We start from the raw sequence: 26648 nt of genomic DNA, 5'->3' as shown, positions 1-26648 counted from the left end.
TAAAAAATTGAAAAGAATGTTCACCATCAACTTAAAGTGAATGTAAACCCTCCCTCTATACCCAGTGAATTGAATAGCCTCAGGTGACACAAAGAGGTGAAACAAATCTCTCTATATAAGTTGTATTTGTATATCTGCTGTCTTCAGCTTCATATACTGTTTAGAAAGTATACATTGTGTTAGAGTTTTTTCTTTCTGTTTCAGCTGTGGGAGTGTAGTCTTGACATACACTGTGTGACAGCTGATTGGAGGAAATGCACACACCCCACTCCACATAGGCAGAGGAAGGAAGGAATGTGCAGAGTTGTGCTGTGAATATAGTTAATATTCCTATCGCACACCTTCCTGGTTTGTAGGCTCGTGTGTACTAGGTGCTGAAGCGATCACCAGTTGGCAACTGGATTAGTTACAAGTAGATACATATTCGCCAGCACACCAAGGATCTTGCAAAAGCAGTCCAAAAAACTTTATTCAAGATAAGATCACATCAGAAAAATATAGTGCAAAGTTTCGGAGCCGCACAGGACCCCTTCGTCAGGCATGTGCCTGACGAAGGGGTCCTGTGCGGCTCCGAAACGTTGCACTATATTTTTCTGATGTGATCTTATCTTGAATAACGTTTTTTGGACTGCTTTTGCAAGATCCTTGGTGTGCTGGCGAATATGTATCTACTTGTGCTGTGAATAGACCAGCTCTTTGCTAACCTATCTATAGCACCCACCGTGGCACAAATGTCAAGCTGCTTTTATCTCCCATCTCGAAGAACTTGTCAGATGTTATCATGCTGATATCAAAAGAACGGAGCAGCATAAAGACACAGGACTTAGTGCTTTGGAGAGAGATAAGTAAACAGTACAGAAATATGTGCCCAGGTCCAATTTCATGAATTGGGTTTACATCCACTTTAAAATGGGCCACGTCTAAATAATATCTGTAAAATAAATGTTCACTGTTCAATGTGTTTTCATCATTGTTTCTTTGGTTTGGCCTGCAGATTTCTATACCATAATTAATAGAAAACCAGCATCCAATCAAAACACTGCATTCTCCAAAATGGCTACTAGATTTCACATTAGAGACATATCTAAATTGCATTTAAAGAGGACCTTAACTGTGGAAATTGTGCCTAAAAAAGCAAGCAGCTAAAAATTTACCAATTACCTATCCTTCTGGATGTGGCCATCTTATTAGATGCAGGGCTTTTCTTCCTCTTGTCAGAGCTACCCCCTCTGATGACTAGACAGGGAATATTAAAGCAGCAGAAGAGGTATGGAAGGCAAGATCTACAGAATGGCAAAAGCAGAAGCAGGGAAGTTCTTGCACTGGGAAGCCAGATACAGCTTTCTCTTCAGCAAAGTACCAATATCATAAAACAATCCAGGGACCAAATCGCGTGAAACTCATCAGTGAGCGGTGCGGTTCCTTAGATATCTCACAATGCAGCTCTACACCTAGGAGGCTTAAGGCACAGGAAGGTCACTGTTGTATCTTTTGTCCTAAACTTCTCCTGAAAAACAACTTAATGGGCACTGCTTAGACACCATTAGCATCTCTAACCCCCCCCCCCCCCCCATATCATGGTAAATCTTCACTTTTTAAATTCTGGTCACTTTGCTTACTCTTGAGGCCAGTAACCTTAAGAGAAGTTATTATCTTTTTCTACTCCCAGTTATATGTCTTTTATCATTCATTTCTGGTTGCAATAAAATAATGTAGCATTTAGGAAAGAAGATACAGACAAGCATCCCCGCAGAAGAAGAGATGATAGCAAATATTTCCACTGCCACCATGTATTTTCCTTTGGTGCTAAGATAAGCAGGGATAAATGTAATCCAAACACTGGCAAACACTAACATACTAAATGTGATGAACTTGGTTTCATTAAAGGTGTCAGGGAGATTCCTGGCCAGAAATGCAACAATGAGGCTAATAAAAGCTAAGAGTCCCATATATCCCAAAACGCATGAAAATAATACTTTGGATCCTTCATTGCATTCAATAACAATTGTTCCAATCTCTGCCATCATATTGGATTCTGAAAAGGGGGCAGAACTACCTAGCCATATTATGCATATGAGAATCTGGATCAAAGAACAAAAAGGAATGATGTATATTGGAATCCTCAGTCTCACAAGCTTTCTTATTGTAGTGTCTGCTGGATTTGTTGCTCTGAACACCATGATGACAGTGAGAGTCTTTGCTAGTATTATGGAAAGACAAATTGAGAAAATAACGCCAAAGACTACTTGACGTAGCATGCAGGTTACCATGCTAGGGCGTCCGATGAATACTAATGAGCATAAGAAACAAAACATAAGGGAAACAAGAAGAAGATAACTGAGCTCCCGATTGTTGGCCTTAACGATGGGTGTTTTGTGCTTTACGAGGAACAGGCAAAGTACAGAAAAGGTGAGAAGACAAAAAATAATTGAGATAGAGGCCAGGCAAGAGCCCAGTATCTCATCATAAGCCAAAAACTGGATTGGTTTTGGAACACATTTTTCTTTGAATGTATTTGGCCATTGATCTTCTGGACACTTGAGACATTCAGTAGCATCTATGTAATAAACATAAGAAAACAGTTGATATTTTAAAATAAGATGATCAGGAGGTGCAATTCAAGGCAGAATAAGTTAACTAAAAATACATATACAGGCGGTCCCCAGGTTACAAACATCCGACTTACAAACGACTCCTACTTACAAACGGAGGGAGACAACAGGAAGTGAGGAGGAATTTAGCCCTAGGAAGGGAAATTTACTCCTGTAAGAGTTCTCATGGGAAAAAGGTGTCTCCACTGAAGCTTTATCACCAATCCTTGTTTCCAAAACAATCCAACATTTTCAAAATCCAGTTGTCATAGGGACAGTAAGTGAGGTGAAATCTTCTGAACAGGGGTACAGACAGCAAAATGAATTACCAGGGGTGTCAATCCCTCCCTATGCTATCCAAAAACTTAAAAAAATATTCTTTTGGCTGGAGCTAAACTTAAAAAATGTACCTGTTCCGACTTACAAACAAATTCGATTTAAGAACAAACCTACAGTCCCTATCTTGTTTGTAACCCAGGGACCGCCTGTAGTACATACTGTATATTCTAAAACTGGAAAGACAAGATTTCCCCCTCTATATGGGACTTTAAAGGCATAGAAGAACATACTAAATAGTATAAAATAGTTTATCAAAGTTTAATTGTACATAGTGAATTTTAAAAAAGTAAAGACATACATAAATTGTTCAAAATTAATATGACATAATGAAATGAATGAGGTACCTATTACCACACCATATCTTGTGACTAAAGCTCATAGTATAACTATATGAGTTCTATAACGTACATTGCACAAACAGATCCAACTCATTTCAGAGTAATTGGCTCCTTCTTCAGGGACAGATGTGCATTTGTGCATTTTCGTTGGGAAATTAAGCAGGATAGGGTGGGGGCAAACAACTGTGGTGTAGGCCAAATGGCCTTGAATGGACCTGAGTGGAATTCCCTGGTAAGTAAATTAGAAATTGGAATCAAAGTGAGTATATATGGATGTGTTATATATTTTCACATGTTAATATAAATTAGACTGCACATACTGTACATAATTGCTAAGGGAATCAAGACATTTAGAAATTACCAACCTATAGATTTCTATTCAGAATGATAATGGCAAGATAAGCAGAGTGTTGTGCAGAAAACCATAACGGTATAGTTAGTACAAAACCTTCCATAAGCAGGTCATAACTATGGCATATGGCATGATGATCCAATCTTTAGAAGTGTGTGGCAGGAGAGCATACCCAGTTAGTTTTGTCCCTTAGGTCGACGTCCTAGCATCAAACCGAGAGAAAAATTATTGCTTTGGGATTTACTATTCAGGGTGCTTTTATATAGCGTAGGTGGAAAAATACTACTCAGTATCTGATCATAGGTAGGCAGATGTGTGTGGCTATAGCCCCTACACTATCTTACTATTTTTATATATACTCATACATATAAATATTTTATACATATATTGCTAATTTCTGCCCTCTTCCTAGTGACACCTTGGGATCTCAGTGCGTATGCATCAGGGCTCTCCCTCTCTGTGTTCCACAAAGGGTTTTCATTTACATCTACACCATTACCATCCATTTGGGATTTATGATCGTTCACAGATATGGCACTTTATTTAACTTTCCATGTTTTTATCTTCTACAACCGGGATTGAGCCATGGGTTTGAGGACATTGTAAGTATTGCCCAAAATCTCACCTTCTGTCATTGGAACCAGCCACATATGTATATCTGATGAATGTCTTAACATGATTTTTTACTTTCATAGACCATACCACTAATAAGTGCACAACTGGCCCTGAAGAAGGAGCCAAGTTACTCTGAAACGCGTTGGATCTGTTTGTGCAATGTGCATAATAGAACTCATATAGTTATATTATTTACTTTAGTCACAAGATATGGTGTGGTAATATGTACCTCAATTATTTTATTATGTCATATTATTTTTGAACAATTTATGTATGTCTTTACTTTTTTGTAAATGTACATTTAAACATTGATAAACTTTTTTATACTATTTGTTACATTCTTATATGCCTTTAAAGTCCCATATATAGGGGGAAAAATCCTATCAATCCATATATTGTAGGGATGTGGCTATAACAAAGCATATAATCAAACCCTCCCCTTCCTTGGTTTTAGTATCGTCTAAAATTAAACTGTAACCATTATCAGATGCAGGGAGCTGAATTTGTATAGTACCATTAGGATTGAGGATTTCTCCTTCAGAGCATGGAACGCAACCAAAGCAACAGAGTTTTAGTCCCTGATTGGCTCTTCTAAATCCTTTTGGACATGGATCACTGCAGACAGAAATAGGGGGCTAAAAGTGGAAGAATGAGAAGAAGCATGAGTTAAATAGCATAATAAATATTAATAAGTAGCAAGAAAGTGCAATTCAAGAATGATAGGAAAAAAGGTATGATACTGATAATGGATATGTAGTCATTTCCATTAGAAAATTATAAATTATAGTCAGTTAAAAGGGTTATATTGTCAGTAGGTTTAATAATCAAGGCTAACACACAATGATCAGGATCTTTAATAAAATAAATATTATGACAGTGATTTTCAGCTGAGTCCAATGAAATAATAATAACATGGTTAAAATAAATCCTTAATTTGGGGTTTACTGTTCAGGAAGTAAGCCTTTTATGTCAAACGTATGTCCTACTTTACCGAAAAAATAGCTGGCCAAACAGGAGCAGGGCCTATGTGGGTGGACTGATTGCTGTACCAGGCTGCTGTGAGTGGCCCTGGTACCATGTGATTGCTGACTGGCCAATCATGGATGACGAAACATGAAGGTAGTAAACAAGTTGTTATTTCCATTTACTGGCATCATTATTTACTACTGTGTGATCTCTGTGATCGATCATTGAGATCACATAGTCCAAGGCCATTCACAGCAGCCTTGTATCATGTGATAGCTGTGACCAATCACAGTTTTCTCAGTTGCTGCAGGAATGCAGCCAGTAAGAGTGAAAAATTATTCCTTTTTTTAGCTTTTATAGGTGTAAAAGCAGTTACAGTATAAAAGAAAAATCCTGATCATCCCCCCAGAGTAGTCAGTGTCATTATTGTGACACTGTACTACTAGGGTGACAGTTTGTAAAATAATGTTAAATTAAAAAAAACCTTTGTGTAGAATACATTTTCATTTTCTTTCCTGCATTTTCCAAAAAGTTGTGGCAAAAAAATGACATTTTTAAAAGACACTATGCTTTTCTGAAGATACTTGGAAGCATTTGCTTTCTAAACTAGAGTCATTTTGTGGGGATTTCTATTGTCTCTGTGCTCCAGAGCCTCCAAAAATATGATAGGTAGTCAGGAAATTAGACTAATTTATGCCCCTTGAACACCTAAAGGCGTACCTTTGTAGGCCCCTTCATGCTTCTAGTTTGTGAAAAAGTCTCACACATGAGGTATCCCTACATTAAGGAGGTATAACAGAATGTGTTTTGGGGTGTAATTGTAAGTATACCCATGCTAAGTGTGATAACTAACTTGTTAAAATGTCAACTTTGTGAAAAAAAAAAACAACATATTGTATTTAATTTTATAATTTTTAAAACTCCCCATTGCCTCTTACTAAAGCCAATATATTGTCTAAAATATTGGGAGGCATGCCTTTACACACACATGAACTTTAATGGCATCTCAGTCTTGGTCCGAAGGGTTCAATATTGAGTTGGTCCACCCTTTGCAGCTATAACAGCTTCAACTATTCTGGGAAGGCTGTCCACAAGGTTTAGGAGTGCGGCAAAATTGTGTTAACAGTGGGAGGGGCTTAATGCTTAGGATTATAGAAACATAGAATGTGTCGGCAGATAAGAACCATTTGGCCCATCTAGTCTGCCCAATATATCTGAATCCTATGAATAGTCCCTGGCCCTATCTTATATGAAGGATAGCCTTATGCCTATCCCATGCATGCTTAAACTCCTTCACTGTATTTGCAGCTACCACTTCTGCAGGAAGGTTATTCCATGCATCCACTACTCTCTCAGTAAAGTAATACTTCCTCATATTACTTTTAAACCTTTGCCCCTCTAATTTAAAACTGTGTCCTCTTGTGGTAGTTTTTCTTCTTTTAAATATGCTCTCCTCCTTTACCGAGTTGATTCCCTTTATGTATTTAAAAGTTTCTATCATATCCCCTCTGTCTCTTCTTTCTTCCAAGCTATACATGTTAAGGTCCTTTAACCTTTCTTTACATACAGAGTGCAGAAATGTGTTATGTATAGGGTGCAGGTGTCATGTATATGTAATGTTCAGAGTAAAGGGTTATGAGTGGGTAATGCACAGTGTGCAGGAATCAGAAATTTGTAATGTACAAAGTGTACAAAGTGCAGTGGTCAGGAATATGTAATAAATGGAGCTCATTATTTGATTCACACAGTGGGAACACAATTAGGTTGTATGCAGCCACCCATCACAAGACAAGTCATAGACTATTACCTATAAGGTAGCGCGGGATATCCCATCATTTTTGTCAAATGGTAGTAGTATAATGTAAAAGTAATGTTGAAAAAAATATTTTGTTGGGTAATGAATAATTTTATTGTGTATTTAGGCCTAACGGTGTCCCACTTTCTCAGCTCAGAAAGTTGAAACGTACTGTATATAATCTGTATTGTGTGTATTGAGTTCTTTTATTAGGTAAAATGTTATGTCCGATGATTTGAATGCATTTTATTATGTATATTTCATTCATGAATCCTTATGTTTAACTGCTCTTCCCCGGATATGGAAAGGTAGCCGTGCCTTAGGCCTGGCCTATGCTTTGTTTGCTTCTTGCTTTGTGACATAAAAGTGCTTCATGGACCTAACTGCTCTGATATGCATCCATTTGAAGAACTACTGTAAATCACTAGAGGCCGAACAACCCCCTGTTTGGTTCGCACCAGAGCTCCTGAACAGAGAAAAAGTTCTGACCTAAATGGCAAACCCTATAAAAGTCTATGGGACCCGAACTTGAAAAATCAAAAGTCCCTATTTTGAAGGCTTATATGCAAGTTATTGGCCATACAAAGGGTATGGGGGTCCGGGAACTGCCTTGAGGGACATGAATCAATGCAATTTTTTTTTTTTTTTTAAAGATTGTTTTTTTAGGAGCAGTGATTTTAATGATGCTTAAAGTGAAACAATAAAAATGAAATATTTCTTTAAATATCGTCCCTTGGGGGTTCCCTTAGTCTGCCTGTAAAGTGCCAAACACCGTCGAACAACCTGCAAATTCGGGTGAAGAGTGAAACAGGCGATTTTCGGACCAAACTTCTGCCAAATTGTTTGCCCAACTCTATATATCACATGTACATTTTTTTCTTTTCCTAGAAAGTTCCCCAACATTTTTATATGCAAAATGTTGTATTAATAAAATTAATAAAATGTATATGCAAAACAAAGCCTGAATGCTTACATGTTTATGTCCATTCCACATAATGTTATTTTCATCGAGCTGCAGTTTACTGCCTTCTGGAGCACGTCCATCATATCTGCCAACATAGACATACTGATTGCTACCATTGGGATAAAGCCGCCAATTAAGAATATCTACGTAAATGGGAATATCTCCATTCTTATCAAAAAATACTTGTTCTCCTGCTGTATTTATGAAATTGATTTTTTTAACATAATGAAACAGCTGTAAGAAATTAAATATGAATATAGTATTTTATTATTTACAACAAGTTGAAGTAGATACAAAAATAGACCATATGGAAATTACTAAAATCGCAAATAGGCATGATATTGTAAATCCAAAAGTTGTTTTCAAATTTGACAAATCTGCAACTTTCATTATAGCCAGATCCTGGGCTAAATATGACCCCCCCCCTCTCCCCACCACCCTCTTCCAACGCATCCTCCTAGTGTTTGTACTTTACTTGGTTTTTGAAGCCTAATATACTCCCCCCTTCAGGTTCCTTGGTGCTGCCAAATTTGGGTGTGGGGAACCTCTGTTCCAGCGCTGCTATGACACCCAAGCCTTGCGGGTTCCCTCCACTCCCTTTTGCTGACTTCAGTATTGTTCAGAATCTTAGAAGGACCAATAACTTTAAATAGGAAGTGTCCACATCATGCAGACAGTGATATGAACACCCAAAGAAGGACCCTTCTAGGAATTAAAAAGAATAGGAAAGGACTTGACCTGGAAGTGTCACCTTGGTTTCAGGTTAGTAAAAAAGGGCAATTAGCTGGTTTCCTTTTTACTCACTTTAATAAAGTGATCAATTAGAGGGGGGATAGAGAGAAATGTCTTATCATGGTGAAGGACTTCAAAATAGATTTTGGTGGTTTTGCCATAAATGTCCTTATTTAGGCACTTCCTGTTATGGGGTAGCAACTGTCTCCTTTGTTATCACCTTGTGACATGTACCCTTGGTGGAAACTTAAGCCTCCTTCACACGGTCCTTTAGCTGCATCCACCAGATTCCAGAGGCATGAATCAGTGGATTCTTGCAGCTGGAATCACAGTCAGCAGTCACCGATGTTGTTTCTGTACAATATGGGTTTACCTGTGGTTAGGGGTGGATGTATTTGCCTGGATGTAGTCAGCTGTCCCTAACTGTAGGTAACCGTTGACTCCCATTGCTGGAAGCCAGTAGATGCAGCTAAATGGCCTAAAAGGGCCATGCTGGCATAGTGACAGCAGTGGACCCTTTATGCACAAGCAGGAATTGCTTTACAAAACTAAATATCATCCAGTTAGGGTGTAAATTTACTTTGATGTGAAACCTAGAACAAATTGAGGATGGCCCATGTCTTCTATCTTCTTTCCATTCTAACTTTTCAATGTTCATCAATCTCTTCACGCTTAAGATTTAAGACGTTTTTTTATGCAAGACCTTTGCCTTCCTCATTAAGAAACTGATAAGGGAAAAATGTTTCCTCCCTCTTTATCTCGTTTTCACTCACTGTCATAAATGGGCACAATTATTTAGAATGAAGGACTTATGTCTTAAAAGATGTACAATACATACTCTACATCTTGTATATATGTATAAAGTATCTGATAAAAGAAAGCTTTAGGATTAAAAAAAAAAAAAATAAGTTCTACTTATTTTGGTCTCTTTATGAAGACAACAATGTGACATGTGTAGCAAATTACTCAACACTCAATAATATGCTTAGTTAGAGTATTAAAATTATTGTCTTACTAAACCCAGGACACTGCATTCACTATATCTGGTCTCCCACAGTACACATAACATTGAAATGCAATACTTTTAGTAAATATAACCTGCTAAAGACCTATCCTTATCAGCAGTTAGAGCAGTCTTGTGACTTCTATCAGTGTAAAGCTTGCAGGAGGAGTTTTCATTCTCCTCTGGCTGTCCTATGAGGCTACATTGATTGGTCCTGTGCTGATCACATGCACTATCTCAAGAAAAAAAAAAAAACAACTCTCTAGCAATTCACACCAAACTGAGCATGTGCTGTTTGTCCCCAAGCTATGCACTATCAAGAAATGATTAGGGGACGAAGGATGATGGGGACGATCAGAGAAGACAGGATCAAATAGTCTTGTTACACAATGCAGAGGATTGACCCCTTAGGTTCCACAGTGAGTACAACAAGCATGCTTTACTACATATACAGACTGATTTTACTGATGTGGGTTTAGTAGCACGTTAAATTTTTATTTTCTATTGCCATTGATGAAAGGAAGTGGAAACTCCAAACATAATTCTTAATTAAATCAGTTGCTCATGCACAGGACATGTCTTTTTTTAATTACCCTCCCCCTTGCCCTTTTCAACTTTCTCATACCCCTTACTACAGACCTCAGGTCAGCTGTTGTCCTTCATCCAGTGGTTCTGCAGTCCTCTTTTTGAGCCAGTTGATTACTGTATACCTTGCAAGCTTGGCTGTTCTCCATATGATCCCAGTGTAGAGGTTAACTCCCTCACAATCTCAATGAGATGATTGCAGAATCACAGAAGCCAGCAAAGGCTGTAGCAGGTAAAAGAGACTGGAATAGGAGAAATTACTTGGGTAAGGAGGGGGGTTTGTAAAAAAAAAAGTAAAATCTGTATTTAAAGCCTAAGTTTAGAAACATTTTTTAAATCAGCAAAAGGGACGGTACTTACATTAATGAGAGGTGCCCCTTTTGCTGGCACCTGCTGTCTTAGTCTAAATCTTCTATCCTTTGCCCCCCCACATTCATGCTGTGGAGGTTAACACAATCGATAGTGCCGACTATGTCTGTCCTAAGGGGTCACTTTTCCTAAAATCTGTACTATAGCTTCCATCTGTCGCATGTCACTTCTATTTCCATAGACCAGCAGGCATGCTGGTACATGTAATTCCATAGCTTTAACTTGCAAGGTTCTGCTTTTAATTGGTATCCTACAAAACATGTTCAAGACTGGTGGTTATCTACGTGCTGTGGATTCAGTTAGCTACACCCCCAGCCCAGCCAGACCATCCTCATTTCTATTTAATTTTGGCTCATTTCCTCTTAGTGAACCCTCGGTGCTTCCTTGTGAAAATATTCTTTGTGTATCCCCAGTGCCCCCTTAATGCTTCTTAGAGACCCAGTGTCTTCCAGCTGCCCCCAGTGATTCTCAGTGTGTTCCTGATTGCAACCTGAATCCTTGAACCTGTTATGCCCTTTAAGTATCCCATTTGCTTTGTGCCTCTGATTCATTTATGTACCTTTGCCAGCTTTTATCCTTCCCTCATTTGTGTGTGCAGTCTGGTTCAGTGTTTCTCCATGTATTCTTGTCTGTTTCCTGCTCAGTGTCGCCAATGCACGTCTACCGGCCCAGAGTGATTCCTAGTTGTCTCTTTCCATTGCTACGCAGTTCCAGTTGTCTTGTGCATCTCTGTGCACTAATTCCTGCTTCCAGGGTCTGTGTATTTCTGTACACACCTGCCAGCTTGGGTTGCACTACCCACTGACCTGTGCCTCAGGGAATTTTGCCTGCTTATCATCCCTTAGTTCTCAGCAGCTGCCTGTTTAGGTGAGTCAGAGAACTACAACCTGGGTGTTGTCTGTATCATGACCCATGTCTACCTTCAGGAGCTCTGGAAAAGAACAGGCAGATCCTTAGAGTCTGTACCTTGGTCCTTCCTAGTGTCATCCCCGCCCCACCCCCCTTCGCTGAACATGTGGGCAGGCTGGGTTTCTCCCCCAGTCAATCCCAATAGGATTCCTTGTTGCCCTAAACTCCTCATTTACCCCATCTTTATCCTGTGTGTCTGCATTACCTGGTAACCTTGTGCACCTCAGTGTTCCTATATATATAATTACCCCCTTGTTCCTGTAAGCTCAGCATTCCACTTCTGCAAGATACATCTGTACTCCTGTCTCCCTGTGAATCCTGCACCCAGGGGTGTAAGTGTCTCTTACTAGTATTCCGTGCTCCCGGAAAGAAAATTGCTTGATTCCTCCATCAACACAGTGTTGATGGAGGAATGCCTCCCACAGAGCTATTTTGTTCTGCTGGCGGGTGAGTTTTTCTGACTGGCAGAATATAATGATTACTGCTAGCAGCTATAGTTGCAGGCAGCAATTGCATGCAAAAACATCCAACAGGCTGGTTGTACCCAAGTATATTGATAGATCAACTTGAGAACAATCAGCCTGCCCATGGATGGATCAAGTCTTAGCCAGTCCCTGTTGAATCAGCTGAGCTTCGATCCGTTTATGGCCGGCTATAGAAGTTCGGTATTTAGCTTTTTTGCAACTTTTTTGCCATAGGCTTACTTTGATCCATCCTTAGGCATAGCTAAATGCATTAGAGACAGGTGACTAATTTAAGAAAGTCATGTTTTCTCCTTTGATTAAATAGACTTACGTTACTAAAAACTGAGTTCAATTCATCAAGTCACCGTGACTCATTTAAGATACTAGAAACAAGAGTAACAGAATTAATTCCCCATTAATTTTTAACAAGTTATACCGTACCTGCCAGGGTTTATGTGAGAAAATACTTGCACAGGATCCATTCACAAAGGGTCCTTGTCCCGGTACACAGGATTGCATTTCATGCAGAGCATGAGCAATGGCAAACACTGCATTATGAATTTTGTAAGTATATCTAAAGTTGTAAACATCATATATTCTGGGATCAATGCTGTCTAATCTCTCTTCACCCGTGCACCAATGCCCTCCATCTGCAGATGTGTTTGAATTATTATAAGGATAGTATGGAGGCCAAGTACAACCAAAAGCTTTCTCCCAGAATGTTTTAATAAAGATATCATCTAGATTTTTGGTTGGGTGTATACCGTAAAGAAATTCTTTAAAACCTGGAATTTTTCCACTTGGGGGGGCCATACTTAGACTGCCATTTAAAGTTGTTAAAATGTCTGGGCGAGGAAAGTCTGCAGTTATTGACCAACTTCCGCAGCCAAGCCACACTTTATCTGTAACATTTTGAAATGAAGCTTCCTCCATTAAAGATATTAGGTTCTCCATTGTCGAGTACACAATAATTGCTGTGGCTTTTGACTTCTTGATAACATCAATGATTTGGTTCACTGATTCCATTGAGTTGAAGATAGGTAGAATTCCTAAGAATGCAATGCAGCCTCCATGACGTTCTATTTCCTTGGTGAGGAGTTGAGAGCCTGATCTACCTAATTCATTATCTGTAGTTACGATTCCAACCCACGTCCAGTTAAAGTAATGCACCAAATTAGCAATTTCAACAATTTCATAATCATCATTGGGAATTGTTCTTAGGAAAGATGGGAACTGTATCTTGTCGCTCAGGCTTGGATGTGCTGCAGCATAGCTTATCTAGTTATAGAGGAAGAAGTAAAACAATTATGATGAATATATATATATATATATATAATAAAATAAAGCTTCAAAATTGTTTTTTCTTAATAGCTAACCTATGATTTGGCTTGATAAAGGGTTAAACCTGAAAAGCTGCAATGATATAAAGAGCAATGTTGCTATTGCACCAATATATGCTGTTCTTGAATAAAATAAGAGCAATAATTCCAAGTTCTCTGTACTAATCAGTTTGAATTCCATTGATATCCAAATATAGATTGATGTTATATATATATTTTTTTTAATATATGTTTATTTGAAATAAAAGTAACAGTACAACAGGATACAGTTGTGAAAATAATGCAAATAACAATGAAAATAATCTACAAAATTATACAATTAGTTCCTGGGTCTCGGGATTCGGGAGCAACATCTAGAAAGGTGATTGGCATAAGTCTCAATGTCCCGGGTCGGGAACGAAACATTACAGGTAAGTATAACCTTACGTCTAGAACCAGACAGTAGAGTATATATAAAGGATGGATAGAAAGTAAAAGGGATAGTTTTTACCAGAGGGTGAGAAACAAAGAGGAGAGAGAAGAAAGACCGAGTTAAGAGAGGAAGATGAAGCAACGGGGGGAACATGGGGCGGAAGGAATGTAGGTGCTGGATTCCAGTGGCACATCTCACAGATAGGGGAAAATGTTAAACATATAAATACCGTCGACAGGTTACACTCTCACAAGGTTTGACAGCCAGGGAGGTCCAGAAGGAGTCCGGGGTCCCTTGGGCAAACCAGGGTCAGGGGATCAGTTACCTCCATCATAATCGAGATATAAGTGGTAGACAACTTAAATGCGAACCAGGGGGCCCATATCTTGGGCATGAGAATCAGTATCTCCTTTGATCACATAAGTCAGATCTTCTAAATGGCATATATCATTTACCTTTTGAAGCCATTGTTTCAATGAAGGGGTCTCTATGTGGAATTGGGATAAGAGATTTGACCGCGTTAAGCAGGTGGGGTGTAAGGGAGTGCCTATATCGGCCCAATGGTTCGCGTGTACAGTGGAATAGGACAAGCCATGGATTGAAGGGAATCGAAAGGTGGGTGATTTAGACCCATAACACGTTGAATGCACAGGCATTCCCACCATATATGTGCGTGTGAAGCTATGTTCCCACAGCTCCTCCAACACAATGGGGAGCTGGCAGGGGTGTAATGCCATCTGGATAGCAGTTTATAGTTGGCCTCAACCATTTTTGTTGCGATTAAGGAAGAATGCGTGACGCAGAGAATAGCCTATTTTTCCTGTAAGGGTAGTGCGAAATTCTGCTTGCCATCTCCAGAGGTCTGATTTGATGGAATTTGGCGGGGCTATCTTATATACTGGGGGGGCGTATTCACTAATGATTGGCCTCTGGACCCCCTAGTCACTCCAATCACATTCCTAGCATTCTCCTGCCCCCTCAATTGGCTTTTACTGATGGTTTTGGTCAAATCACAGGCTTTTAAAGCCCATTTCCTGTCCCATTGCATTTTGGTCGGTTCTGGTTGCCGAATTCCGAACTTTTTCAGCAAAAAGTTCTAAATTCGGCCGAACCTCGAACAGTCAATGTTCGGGTCAAACCGATGGTCGACCCGAACCGTTCGATCATCCTTACTCCTGATGCCACGTGCCAATGCTACAGAGGAGGCAGCCACCACCCTCCCTCCGGGACTCTGCTCCCCAGCCAAAGACCCCGCAAGCACATGTGCTTCTGGCTTTTATACAGTATCCCAGAATGCACCGAGACAGCCTGTCTCTATCAATCATCAGGACTGTTTCAAAGCCTATGTATTCATTGGTTAGGTTGCCTCCCACTGTCCAAAATGTCTCCCTATTGGACCAGTGTAAAACACTCCTCTAGACTCAATGAATCACACACTGAGCACACAGAGCAGACCCCACTCACAGATCCTGCTCTCTGCTAGACAGAAAGCAATATATATTTGCCTGCTGCTCCTCTGAAAGGCAGCGCCAAAAACTATACTCTCTTACTATCACCTACCTAGGAGGGTGCTACATATGATTTATTTTGGATGTATAGTTTTTTTAAAGTACCAGTTTTTTGGGTTATTTAGTAAACGTTTTGTTAGGTTTGCTAGCCTCGCTCTTTTACTTTTTGGTTTCTTGTAATAATTTATTTTTTTTATTTTTGCTTGTAAAGTTCATGTATGGACTTACCTGAGGATATCTATAAAGGCCAAGGATCCTGGCTATTGGTATGGAGGCCTTAGAAGTCATATCACCAATTAAAGCACATGAAAAGCTCTTAGTGCGGCAGTTAAAATTTAGTGCAGCTGGTTTTTTTCCTGATAAAATCCTTGTTGTTTCCATTAGTGATCGGACTTGGTTATAGCAAGAATCATAAAGGTCAAAACCCAGTGTAATATTTGGCAGAATATTTGGTGAATTGTTTATTTCCCAAACCGCATACACCATAGCTAGGAGGTAGCGATAATAGCGTATATGAAATCTAAAAGGGAGAAATATTTCTGTTAAAAAATAAAATATTTAATTACGTGGTTTTAGGTTCTTTAATTATAACAATTTAAGTATTTCAAGCCAAATGGTTGATAAACCATGATAAATGCAAGAATGTCAGGACTTCAGTAACAATCTCTTCTGTACTTTGCCTTATTTGGATCCATTTCAGCAAAGAGAAAATAATAGCCTGTAGAAAACTGCTTAACACCACCCAGTACTGTACTAAATGGCAAGTGACAAAGCCTCTACTATCTTCCACTATTCTAGAGTTTAGACCATTTGTAGACAGATAATAATTTAACCCAAATGGGCCATGTTAAGACCTAAAACTTGTGGTTTAAAAAAAAAAAAAAAATGTAATAAAATTTCTAAACGTGGACACTTTGGAGTTGCAGTCTACACATGTGTTTTGGGTGCTGAATAAATGCAACCAACTTGCTTATCTGTTAAATAAGCTGTTGAAAATGAGTGAAAAATAATTTGTTTACATTTTTTGGAATAAAATGTATACCATATTTAAAGTGGTTCTAAAGTAAAAGACTTTTTTTTAGTGTGGTCAGTTTTTAACAGGAAAGCAGAGGGACTGGCAGGAACACCAGGTATTTCACACAAAGGAAGCAATACAAAGAGAACAGGATACTTTTTCATACAAATACATGGAAATGTTGCAGCAAATAGTTAATTGAAAACCAGAATTAATTTCTTGGACTCAGACTTCGGGAATCAAACCTTTTTATTCGCTAGCAAAAATGGCTTAGCCCGGCTCATGCCCGTTTGCTAAGTGCCCAAGTAAGCATGTACATCACATATATAAAACAGCAGTTATGTCACAAATACATATTTACCTAACTAGCTTGGCAGCAATACAATACATATCCTCCCCCTACCGATGATTCCCATACATCTGTGTGTAGCAATTACATCCCTGGCCTTGGCCTTCATGCTTATCTGTATTCTCGTTAGTTCTAGGATACTAGAGAGGAAATTATATTGAAGGAGAAGTGGGGGCCTCAAATGCGCAGCTTGACTGTCAATTTTCTCTGTAGTGCCATTTTAGAAGCTTTCCAGGTACTGCCACAATACAGCAGGCACATATTAGGAATATGAAGTGTTGGGGTAACAAACACTTTAAAGTATAACATTTGTATGTGTCTGACGCACCTCTGAAAATACCAATATAATATGCTACATTTTTGATGAGAAGCTGTCTTGTTTCCAGCAATAATGTTTTGTGGCCTCCTGGATCTAAGCACATCCTGCTATGCTCTAAAGTTGACTGAACACCCAATATCAATGGAGCAGAAAAAATCTGCTCCATTGAGATTGGGTGCTCAGTCAACTTTACACAAAGCAGGCCTATGCTCACTCCTGGTGTTGGCTAGGAGCAGCCTATTTACAGAAAAAATAGATGTAAACACAGAGCCAGGTCAGGCTACTGCAAGCATCTAAATCCAGCAAAAGTGGCAGTTAGGGGTTCAACAAAACCATTTAACATTGTCGGGATTTCTTACAATGGTCAGCTTTTATTTATTTATGTAAAATCTTTATCCTACACTTCTGTGATCCATAGGAGATGTACAGCCAAATGAGCTTTGGCTGTACATCTTCTTTAATGCAGCCACCACATTCAATAATTGGTGAGCAGCAATATATTACATTTCTGTTTTTTGGTTTAGTTACACTTAACCACTTTACCGCTGCTCACTGAGCCTCTACTGCGGCAAAGTGGCTCGATAACGTCTGACGACGTAGACCTACGTCGCCAGACATTCCCCTCTCTCGGCGGCGCGCGTGCGCCATCGGAGGCTTGCTCCCACTGTATTCAGTCACAGCGGGAGTCAGGCCAGGGGAGGAGCGGCGGTGATCACCGCCGCTCTTCCCCGATCGTCGGGGAATCGAGTGTGGAGATCTGCCTGCTTGTGTAAAGAAAGCAGGCGGATCTCCTAAGTGACAGGCAGGGTCATATTGCAGGGTTCAGCATAGCTGAACCTGCGATCTGTCCCTGTGTCACTCAGTCCCCTCCCCCCACACACGTTAGTAAGCACCAGGCATACATTAGCCCCTTGATCACCAATAAAAATTAACCCCTTCCCTGCCAGTGTCATTTTTACAGTAACAGTGCATATATATAGCACTGATTACTGTAGTAATGTCACTGGTACCCTCAAAAGTGTCAAAAATGTCAGTCAAGGGTCCGATCTGTCCGCCGCAATGTCGCAGTCCCGCAAAAAAAAATTGCAGATCGCCGCCATTACTCGTTAAAAAAAAAAACACCAAAAATGACAGAAATCTTTCCCTTAGTTAGTAAACGCAATAACTTTTGCGCAAACCAATCAAAATACGCTTATTGTGATTTTTTTTTACCAAACATATGTAGCAGAAAACAAATTGGCCTAAAATGATAAAAAAAATTATATTTTTACATTTTTTAGGGGGGGGGGGTGGGGGATTTCATATAAAAAATTGTCACTTTTTTTTTTTGTTTATAGCGCAAAAAGTAAAAATCGTACAGGTGATCAAATACCACCAAAAGAAAGCTCTGTTTGTGGGGAAAAAAAAGGACAATTTTGTTTGGGTACTGCATTGCATGACCGCGCAATTGTCAGTTAAATTCCCACAGTGCCGAATTGCAAAAAGTGGCCCAGACGTAAGACAGCAAAATCCTCCGGTGGTAAAGTGGTTAAAAAAACAACAGACTGACTGGCCGGATCACCAGGTTATAATATGATTTTACAGGGGGTTCAGAAAAACAGACTGCTGTGTTGCTGCTATTGACTGACTATCATGTATGTACATTTTTCTATTTTGGCCATAGTATCACTTTAACTCTAGCATGAACAGAAAGTGTAGGATTTCATATAACTTCATACAATCTACAAAAGAAATGTGCATTGTGTAAATGTAGCTATTGCATTAGTGTAAGTATAGACCGTTCAATAAGTAATATTCCCACTGGAGAATTGAGGTGTGATAACTTGTCATCACAGGTGTGATAACACTCTAGTTCAGTGTTTCTCAACCAGGGTTCTGTGGAACCCTAGGGTTCCTCCAGAGGTTGCTAGGGGTTCCTTGAGCAATGGGCAATTTCTGCCTCTCAGATAAGTTCCCCCTGACACCATTGATCTTTTTAGCTATCTGGAAGATGGTAATTCTTCCCAATGACCACAAGTGTAAGGAGCAATCATCCCACTGACTATCACACTAATGTATCATGAGTTGGTCATTTTTAGCAGGGGTTCCCTGAGAACTGAAAATTATTTCAAGGGTTCTGCTGTGTTGAAAAGGTTGAGAAAGGCTGGTCTAGTATAAAACTTACGTAGTGCATTGAATAGACGGTGGCTTTTCCTGGAATGTTACTTTGGGATAGACTACATCTAAATGGATGGCAAACAGCCCACCAAGTATGAAGTCTCCATTTGACGAGTAACCAGCGATGTCTTCAAAAGCCAAACTGCACCCGCTGGGTGATGTTGTATCACATGTTTCTAGCAGGCAAACAATGGTGTAGATGCAGAAAAAACAGGCAAAGTACAGTCTTAACTTCATTGTGCCCTAAATATATATACAAAAAAAAAAAATTGAAAATATGAATACATTACATGCATATATACACATATAGAAAAAGTTGTGGAAGTTAAGATATTTTTGCATTTTTGGCAACTTGCACCTCTAGTCTTACAGGGTTGGAAATTTTTATTTGATCCTCTGTTGTGTAATTTTATATTAGAAGGGACATGTGATATGGGAGCTCATTTGTCAGGTTCTCATGCTATTAATGGATTAATATACAGCATTTGGGGAATAAAGAACCTTAGGAAGCCTCTGGTATGGTACAGAGATAAATGATCACTATAAATGCTCGTAATCATACTTCCCAACATCCCTATAATTTATTAGAATATGTCCTCCTCTATGGACCAATAAGCAGTCATTCTCTGCCTTCCATGAAGGTGCAGGGGCTAGCTAATTACACAGCTTTAACCACTTCAGCTCCAGAAGGTTTTACCCCCTTAATGACCAGGCCATTTTTTGCGATTCAGCACTGCTTTGCTTTAACTAACAATTGCACGGTCATGTGACACTGTACCCAAATACAATTGATGTTCTTTTTTTCCCACAAACAGAGCTTTCTTTTGGTAGTATTTGATCACCTCTGCGGTTTTTAGTTTTTGTGCAATAAACAAAAAAGACAATTTTGAAAAAAACACAATACTTTTTACTTTCTGCTATAAAACATTCCCAACAAAAAAAATGTAAAAATCAAATAATTTTATCAGTTTAGGCCAATTTGTACTCTGCTACATATTTTTTGTAGAAAAAAAATCCCAAAAAGCGTATATTAATTAGTTTGCACAAAAGGTATCGCGTTTACAAACTATGGGATCGATTTTTGGACTTTTAGATTTTTTTTTGTTTTTTTTTTTATTAGTAATGGCGGCAATCAGTGATTTTTGGTGGGACTGCAACATTGGGGTGGACAAATCTGACACTAAGTGACACTTTTAGGGACCAGTGACATTAATACAGTAATTGGTGCTAAATAATATGCACTGTTACTGTATAAATGACACTGGCAGGGAAGGGGTTAATACTGAGGGTGATCAAAGGGGTTAAGTGTGCTACTTAATTGTGCTTACTAACTGTGGGGGGGGGGGGAGGGCTCTGTGAAAGGCGCACAGAGATCGGGGTTTCAGCTTAGCTGAGACACACAATCTCAGTGTGCCTGTCTGACAGGAAACCCGCCTGCCTTGTTTACATTGGCAGGCGGCTCTCCTGTCAGTTTCCCTGTAAATCACGGGAGGCCGGCAGCAATCGTGCCCGCTCCTCCCGCGGTCTGGCTCCCGAGACCGCGTGCACATAATCACGTAGATCTACATGATTATGCACAGCCGAGCAGTAAATCTGTGGTTAAAGTGACAATAAACTATTTTAAAAATACAAATTAAAGAATGTATTATTAGCTCAGCCTCCTCCAAATCCCCAAATTCTTTTTTTTTTTTGCTGACATGTTCCCTGATCTATAGGAAGGTGGCTTTGTTCATTCTACATGATCCCTCTGTATATTGGAACATGTTCACCCTCTCTTACTTGTTCCTGAGATGGAATATGTGATGTGTAGTGTGCATGGAGCAATGCACATGGCTGCAACTAACGTGCAATGCTTGTTTCAAGCAAATGGAAGTGTGAGGGAAATAAGAGATTCAGTAGCTCATGGAGGACATTACAAGTAAACAGAAAAACGCAGTAAAATTCAAGTTCTTGACAAATAGATTACAAAGCCATTGTGTACTGGATGTGTATGGATTATTTTTGAAGACTCAATATATGGTTTAATGTCACTTTAAAGCAGGGTTCCACTCAAAAGTGGAACTTCCGCTTATCTGTCTCCTCCCCCCCTCCAGTGCCACATTTGGCACCTTTGAGGGGGGAGGGGGGAGTGGGTTCCTGTTTTTGACAGGTACCCTGTCCCCACTTCCTTCAGACCTCACCGCCGCAAGGTTCGTCGGAGGTTTTTCCCCCTCCTCCTCCCTCTGCTTCCTGGCCAATTACTGAGCATAGCGTGCTTCACGCATGCGCAGTAGGGACCAGACGTGAAGTTCCGTTACTGACAATAGCGGCGACAGCACCCGACAGCCAATGGAAACATGGACTGCGGTGCCGACATCGCTGGACTCCAGGACAGGTAAGTGTCCTAATATTAAAAGTCAGCAGCTACAGTATGTGTAGCTGCTGACTTTTAATTTTTGGAGGGGGGGGGCGGAACTCCACTTTAAGATCATTTAAAAGGACAAGAAAACATTCTATGTATCTAGAGGAAAAGAGATTTAACTTTATTCATACAGAAAGGCTTCTTCACAGTAAGACCTGTAAAAATGTGGAATAGGCTCCATCAGGAATTAGTTCTGGCCAGTTCAGTTGGTTGTTTAAAAAAAATCATAAATTCATAAATGCATGGGCTGGTAACATTTAAAAATAATGTGCACAAAGTCTTGATCCAAGGACTATTTGATTGTCTTTGCCTTCCTCTGGATCACTTGTGGGTATATAGTTCTAGATATGGATGTTTTCTATTTATTTATTCATTTTTCTATACCTCTAACTCAAGGACGACACATATCTTGAATGCATTACTTTGCATTATGGTGAGAATGAGCAGTAAAAGATTGGTTGGTAGTCCTCTAATGTTTGCCCATATTGCAGACTGTATGCTGCACAGAGCAGTTCAGTCTGTTTTGTGTGATGATAGTCTTGTAGAATGGCTGCAGATTAAAGGCATAGATACTGCCTAAAAAGACATCAACATTTATATGTGCTCAGTGCACCATGACTTAAAGATTTAGCCCTGATACTAAAGTTTTATGCTATAAAATGTATTATAAGGTTGTATTACTAGATATGTTGTGCGTTACAGATAAAATAAAAAAGATTAAACGTTTAGGCATGGCTTATTAATGATTCATATACTTTGTATAATATATGTATATGTAGTATATTATGAATATTTTAAAATACATTTATAGGATGTGGAATGTGTGCATAGATAGAGGAATAGAGAGATTCAGTAGGATAGGAAGTAGGAAGAATTCTGACTTTGAAACTCAGAATTCTGAGATTAAAAGTTAGAATTCTGAGATTAAAAGTTAAACTTCTGAGTTTCAAAGTAAAAATTCTGAGATTAAAAGTTTCTAAAGGTAGTAGGTGGTGGTGGGGGGGGCTTGAAAAAGAGGCCCCCTCTTTTTTTTGGGGGGGGGAGAGATTGGGTGGGAAAATAAAAGGGAAGAAAGAAGAAAGGAAAGCAGGAGGGAAAAAGGAAGAAAAAGAAAGGGGAAGGGGAAAAGAAGAATAGTTGAAGGGTAATAATATATATGCTGGAGACACCAAAATGTTATGGTCTTATATAAATTGATGTTTTTTTTTTTTGTAATGTCATATTTTTTTTTTGTTGTACATAAAGAAATTTAATAAAAAAATATTAAATAAGAAATAAACTATACTTCAAAAATGAAAAAAAAAAAAAGTTTCTGAAGGAAATAAAATGGACAGATTCAACGTGATAAGGATGCATGGAGATACAGGAGTTGATATCATAAAGACAAATAGGCTGTTTACTTTGCAATGGAAAATTTTCCCTAGCTTAGTAAATGTGATAAAACTTCACTTTGCAAAACTCAATATCATAGGACATTTTAAAAACGACAGTATTTTTGCTTGCATATGATTAGATAATGGAAGTCAGCAGAGCCTCACCGCATTCACCAAGCTAGGAGAAAATTCCTTGCAAAGTGAAAGCAAGTTTGCCTTTAATAAATGAATCCCACTGAAGTTATGGTTAGTATGTAAAATTAGATTGAAGATGGACAGTTAGATGTTCCTGTATAAACAAGATTAAATATACAGAGGAGATGGGATTTAGGAAGATAGATACCATGGACAGATTAGATGTGGTAAGAGTGCATGGAGATACAGAGGTGGATTTAATAAAGGCAAAAAGGCTGTTTACTTTGCAATGGAAATTTTCCTTAGCTTAGTAAATGTGGTGAAACTTCACTTTTCAAAAAATATTTTAATAATAATATAGGAAATTTAAAAATAACAGTATTTTTGCTGGCATATGATTGGATAATGGAAGTCAGCAGAGCCTCACCTCATTCCCCAAGCTAGGAGAAAATCCCTTGCAAAGTGAAAGCCAGTTTGCCTTTAACCGGTTGCCGACGGCCGCACGACTATTTACTGCGGCGGTCAGCCCTGGCCAGGCAAAGTGACATATATATATATATATATATATATATATATATATGTCACTAGCCTGGGAGCCAATAGCGGGCGAGCGCACGCCCCCGAATGCGCGCTCCCGCCCCGACTCGTTCACGAACGGGTCCGTGCATGTGACCGGCGGACCCGATGTCCGCCGGTCACTCGCGATCGTCCGCCGTGAAGGGAGAAAGGCAGGCGGCTAATGTAAACAAAGCCGCCTGTCATTCTCCCTGGTGTAAAAATGGAGATCATACGGTTCTACTATGTAGGACCGTTGATCTCTGTTCTTACACCTGAAGCCATGTCCAATCACAGTTAGAAACACGCCCCTAGGGACACACTTAACCCATCCTTCCCCGATAAAGTTAACCCCTTCCCTGCCAGTGTCATTTTTACAGTAACAGTGCATATGTATAGCACTGATTACTGTAGAAATGTCACTGGTACCCCCAAAAGTGTCAAAAATGTCAGTCAAGGGTCCGATCTGTCTGCCGCAATGTCGCAGTTCCGCAAACAAAATCGCAGATCGCCGCCATTACTCGTTAAAAAAAAAAAAAAAATGACAAAAATCTTTCCCTTAGTTAGTAAACGCGATAACTTTTGCGCACACCAAACAAAATACGCTTAGTGTGATTTTTTTTACCAAGCATATGTAGCAGAAAACAAATTGGCCAAAAATGTTAAAACATTTAGATTTTTACTTTTTTGGGGGGGAATTTCATATAAAAAAATTTGAAAAATATTGTTATTTTTGCAAAATTGTCGCTCTTTTTTTGTTTATAGCGCATGATCAAAAAATCGCACAGGTGATCAAATACCACCAAAAGAAAGCTCTGTTTGTGGGAAAAAAAGGATGTCAAATTCGTTTAGGTACAGCGTCGCACGACCGCGCAATTGTCCGTTAAAGTTACGCAGTGCCGAATCGCAAAATAGGCCCTGGTCAGGAAGGGGGTAAAATCTTCCGGGGCTTAAGTGGTTAATGAATCCCACTGAAGTTATAGTTAGTATGGAAAATGAGATTGAAGATGGACAGTTAGATGTACGTGTATAAACAAGATTAAATATACAGAGGAGATGGGATTTAGGAAGATAGATAACATGGATAGATTAGATGTTGTAAGAGTGCATGGAGATACAGAGGTGGATTTAATAAAGGCAAACAGGCTGTTTACATTGCAATGGAAAATTCTCTTAGTTGTGTAAATCGGGTGAAACTTTACTTTGCAAAAAATGCTTAATAATATTATAGGAAATTAAAAAATAACAGTATTTTTGCTGGCACATGATTGGATGATGGAAGTTGGCAGAGCTTTGCCTCATTCCCAAGCTGAGAGAAAATTCCTTGCAAAGCGAATAGCCTGCTTCTCTTTAATAGATTAATCCCACAGTAGGTATAGCATGTAGAATAAGACCTAAAATGGGCAGATTAGATAAACATGTATAAACAGGATGAAATATGCAGAGGGGATGGGAAGTAAGAACAGAGATTAGATGTAGTAGGGGTGCTTGGCAATAAGGGTAGAGAGATACAAGAGTTTATTAAAGGCAAATAGAATGTTAACTAAGGGAGTTTTCTCTTTTATGGGAATATTCTTTTAGCTTAATACACAGGGTAAAAATTCACTATAATATGTATAAAACTCACTATAAAATAGTAAAGTAAAAAAAATGTATGTTTGCTTGCATATTATTAGATAATGAAAATCAGCCTCATTCCATAAGGCGAAAGTCCCTAACAGCATACTCGCCTTTAGTAAATCAATCCCACTGAGGGAATAGTAATTAAGAAAAGATATAGGATGGACAAATTAGATGTACATGTAATAAGCAAGATGGAAGATACAGAAATAATGGGATGTAAAAAGCAAGATAAGAAGGACAGGTTAGGAATGTTTTACCATTACTTGTTGGTTTCAAGCAATAATTTCTTACCTTATAGTAGAGTGGAATCATTCAAAATGTATGCATGATGTACACTGTATGATCGACCATTTGTTAGTGCAAGACAAAAAACATGACAGGTAATACCTTCCTCTTCATACCACTTATAAAAACATTTCATTTAAAATAATTACAATTTCTGCGATCTGTGTTGCAGTGCACTGTACCTACGTTTACAGTGCCGTTAAATCAATCCTTGACAGTCTATTTATATAAGGTATGTTCCAGTGACAGTTTATGAGTGCACCTGAATGTACTAAATGATACGCTTCAATATAATAATAGGTCTGACCATGCTATTATGCAAAATCATTATAATTATGAATACAGTAGGTTGTAATTTTGGGAAGATCTACAGAGAATGCATGACTTGTTGATTTTGGTTGCAGTGTATTCACAGAGCTGAGTAAGGTCAGTGTTCTATAGATAATTACATGTTGCAGGAGGAAGCTTTAAAGTACGCTCAAGGGAAGTCCTATCTAATTCCTCAAGGCCACAGTCAATGTAGGAATTAAAGGTAAACTCTAGGTTGTAAAGGTATTTCCCATTGATGCTAAATAAATTCAAATATCCATTCCTTGTCATCACAGCAGCACCATTTTATTTTTAGATTTCCCAGAATCATCTATCCTTAGCTTATTTCTAAACAGTAATGTTTTTACGCATTTATGCGATATACTACATTTGAATCACCAAGTAAAACAGATTTCTATGAAGGTACATTGTAAAGCTATAGACTTGTCTGGGCATGCAATTTGCACCTTATAAATATTTATAAATATAGATATCCTCTATATACGAACTCACATCTATCTATAACCTGTATTATTGCATATCGGCTCCCGCACTCGTCCCCCCCAGCTTCCTATATGTATCCCATGGTTCTTTGCATGTGTGTCGCCACGTGGCCTCTATTTCTGGACTTTTGGGCTTCCTCCCCACTGGGTGTGGCTCCCCCATCTTGGGCCTACATGGTATAGTGTGGGGGTGAATAGTTGGAAAACGGCGCTACCTAACGCATGTGCAAAGATGCGGGTGAGGAGGAAAAAAGTGCTTAGTGCGTGCAAAGTGACATATAGATAGTTGTGTACATAGGTCGATATATATAAAACTTAGGCCAAGACAATAAATAAATAAAT

The 26648-nt window shown here is 39.0% G+C and overlaps 2 protein-coding genes across 2 annotated transcripts in view; both read right to left on the bottom strand.

The window, feature by feature from the left end:
- The window catches only part of LOC309569711 (NACHT, LRR and PYD domains-containing protein 12-like), a 1096074-nt gene that overhangs the window by 375954 nt on the left and 693472 nt on the right, over positions 1-26648 (bottom strand). The gene's annotated exons all lie outside the window — the stretch shown is intronic.
- On the bottom strand, positions 1650-15768 carry LOC309569829 (extracellular calcium-sensing receptor-like; the record flags this gene model as incomplete). The annotated part of the gene is made up of 5 exons (XM_082275832.1): positions 1650-2557; positions 4750-4870; positions 7970-8194; positions 12464-13300; positions 15511-15768. 5 exons carry the CDS (start codon positions 15766-15768, stop codon positions 1650-1652), a joined length of 2349 nt encoding a protein of 782 aa, XP_082131958.1.

This window comes from Pelophylax lessonae, assembly GCF_965119305.1.
Source record: "Pelophylax lessonae genome assembly, chromosome: 13".
Taxonomy (NCBI): domain Eukaryota; kingdom Metazoa; phylum Chordata; class Amphibia; order Anura; family Ranidae; genus Pelophylax; species Pelophylax lessonae.
This window is presented reverse-complemented; position numbering and strand designations above follow the sequence as displayed.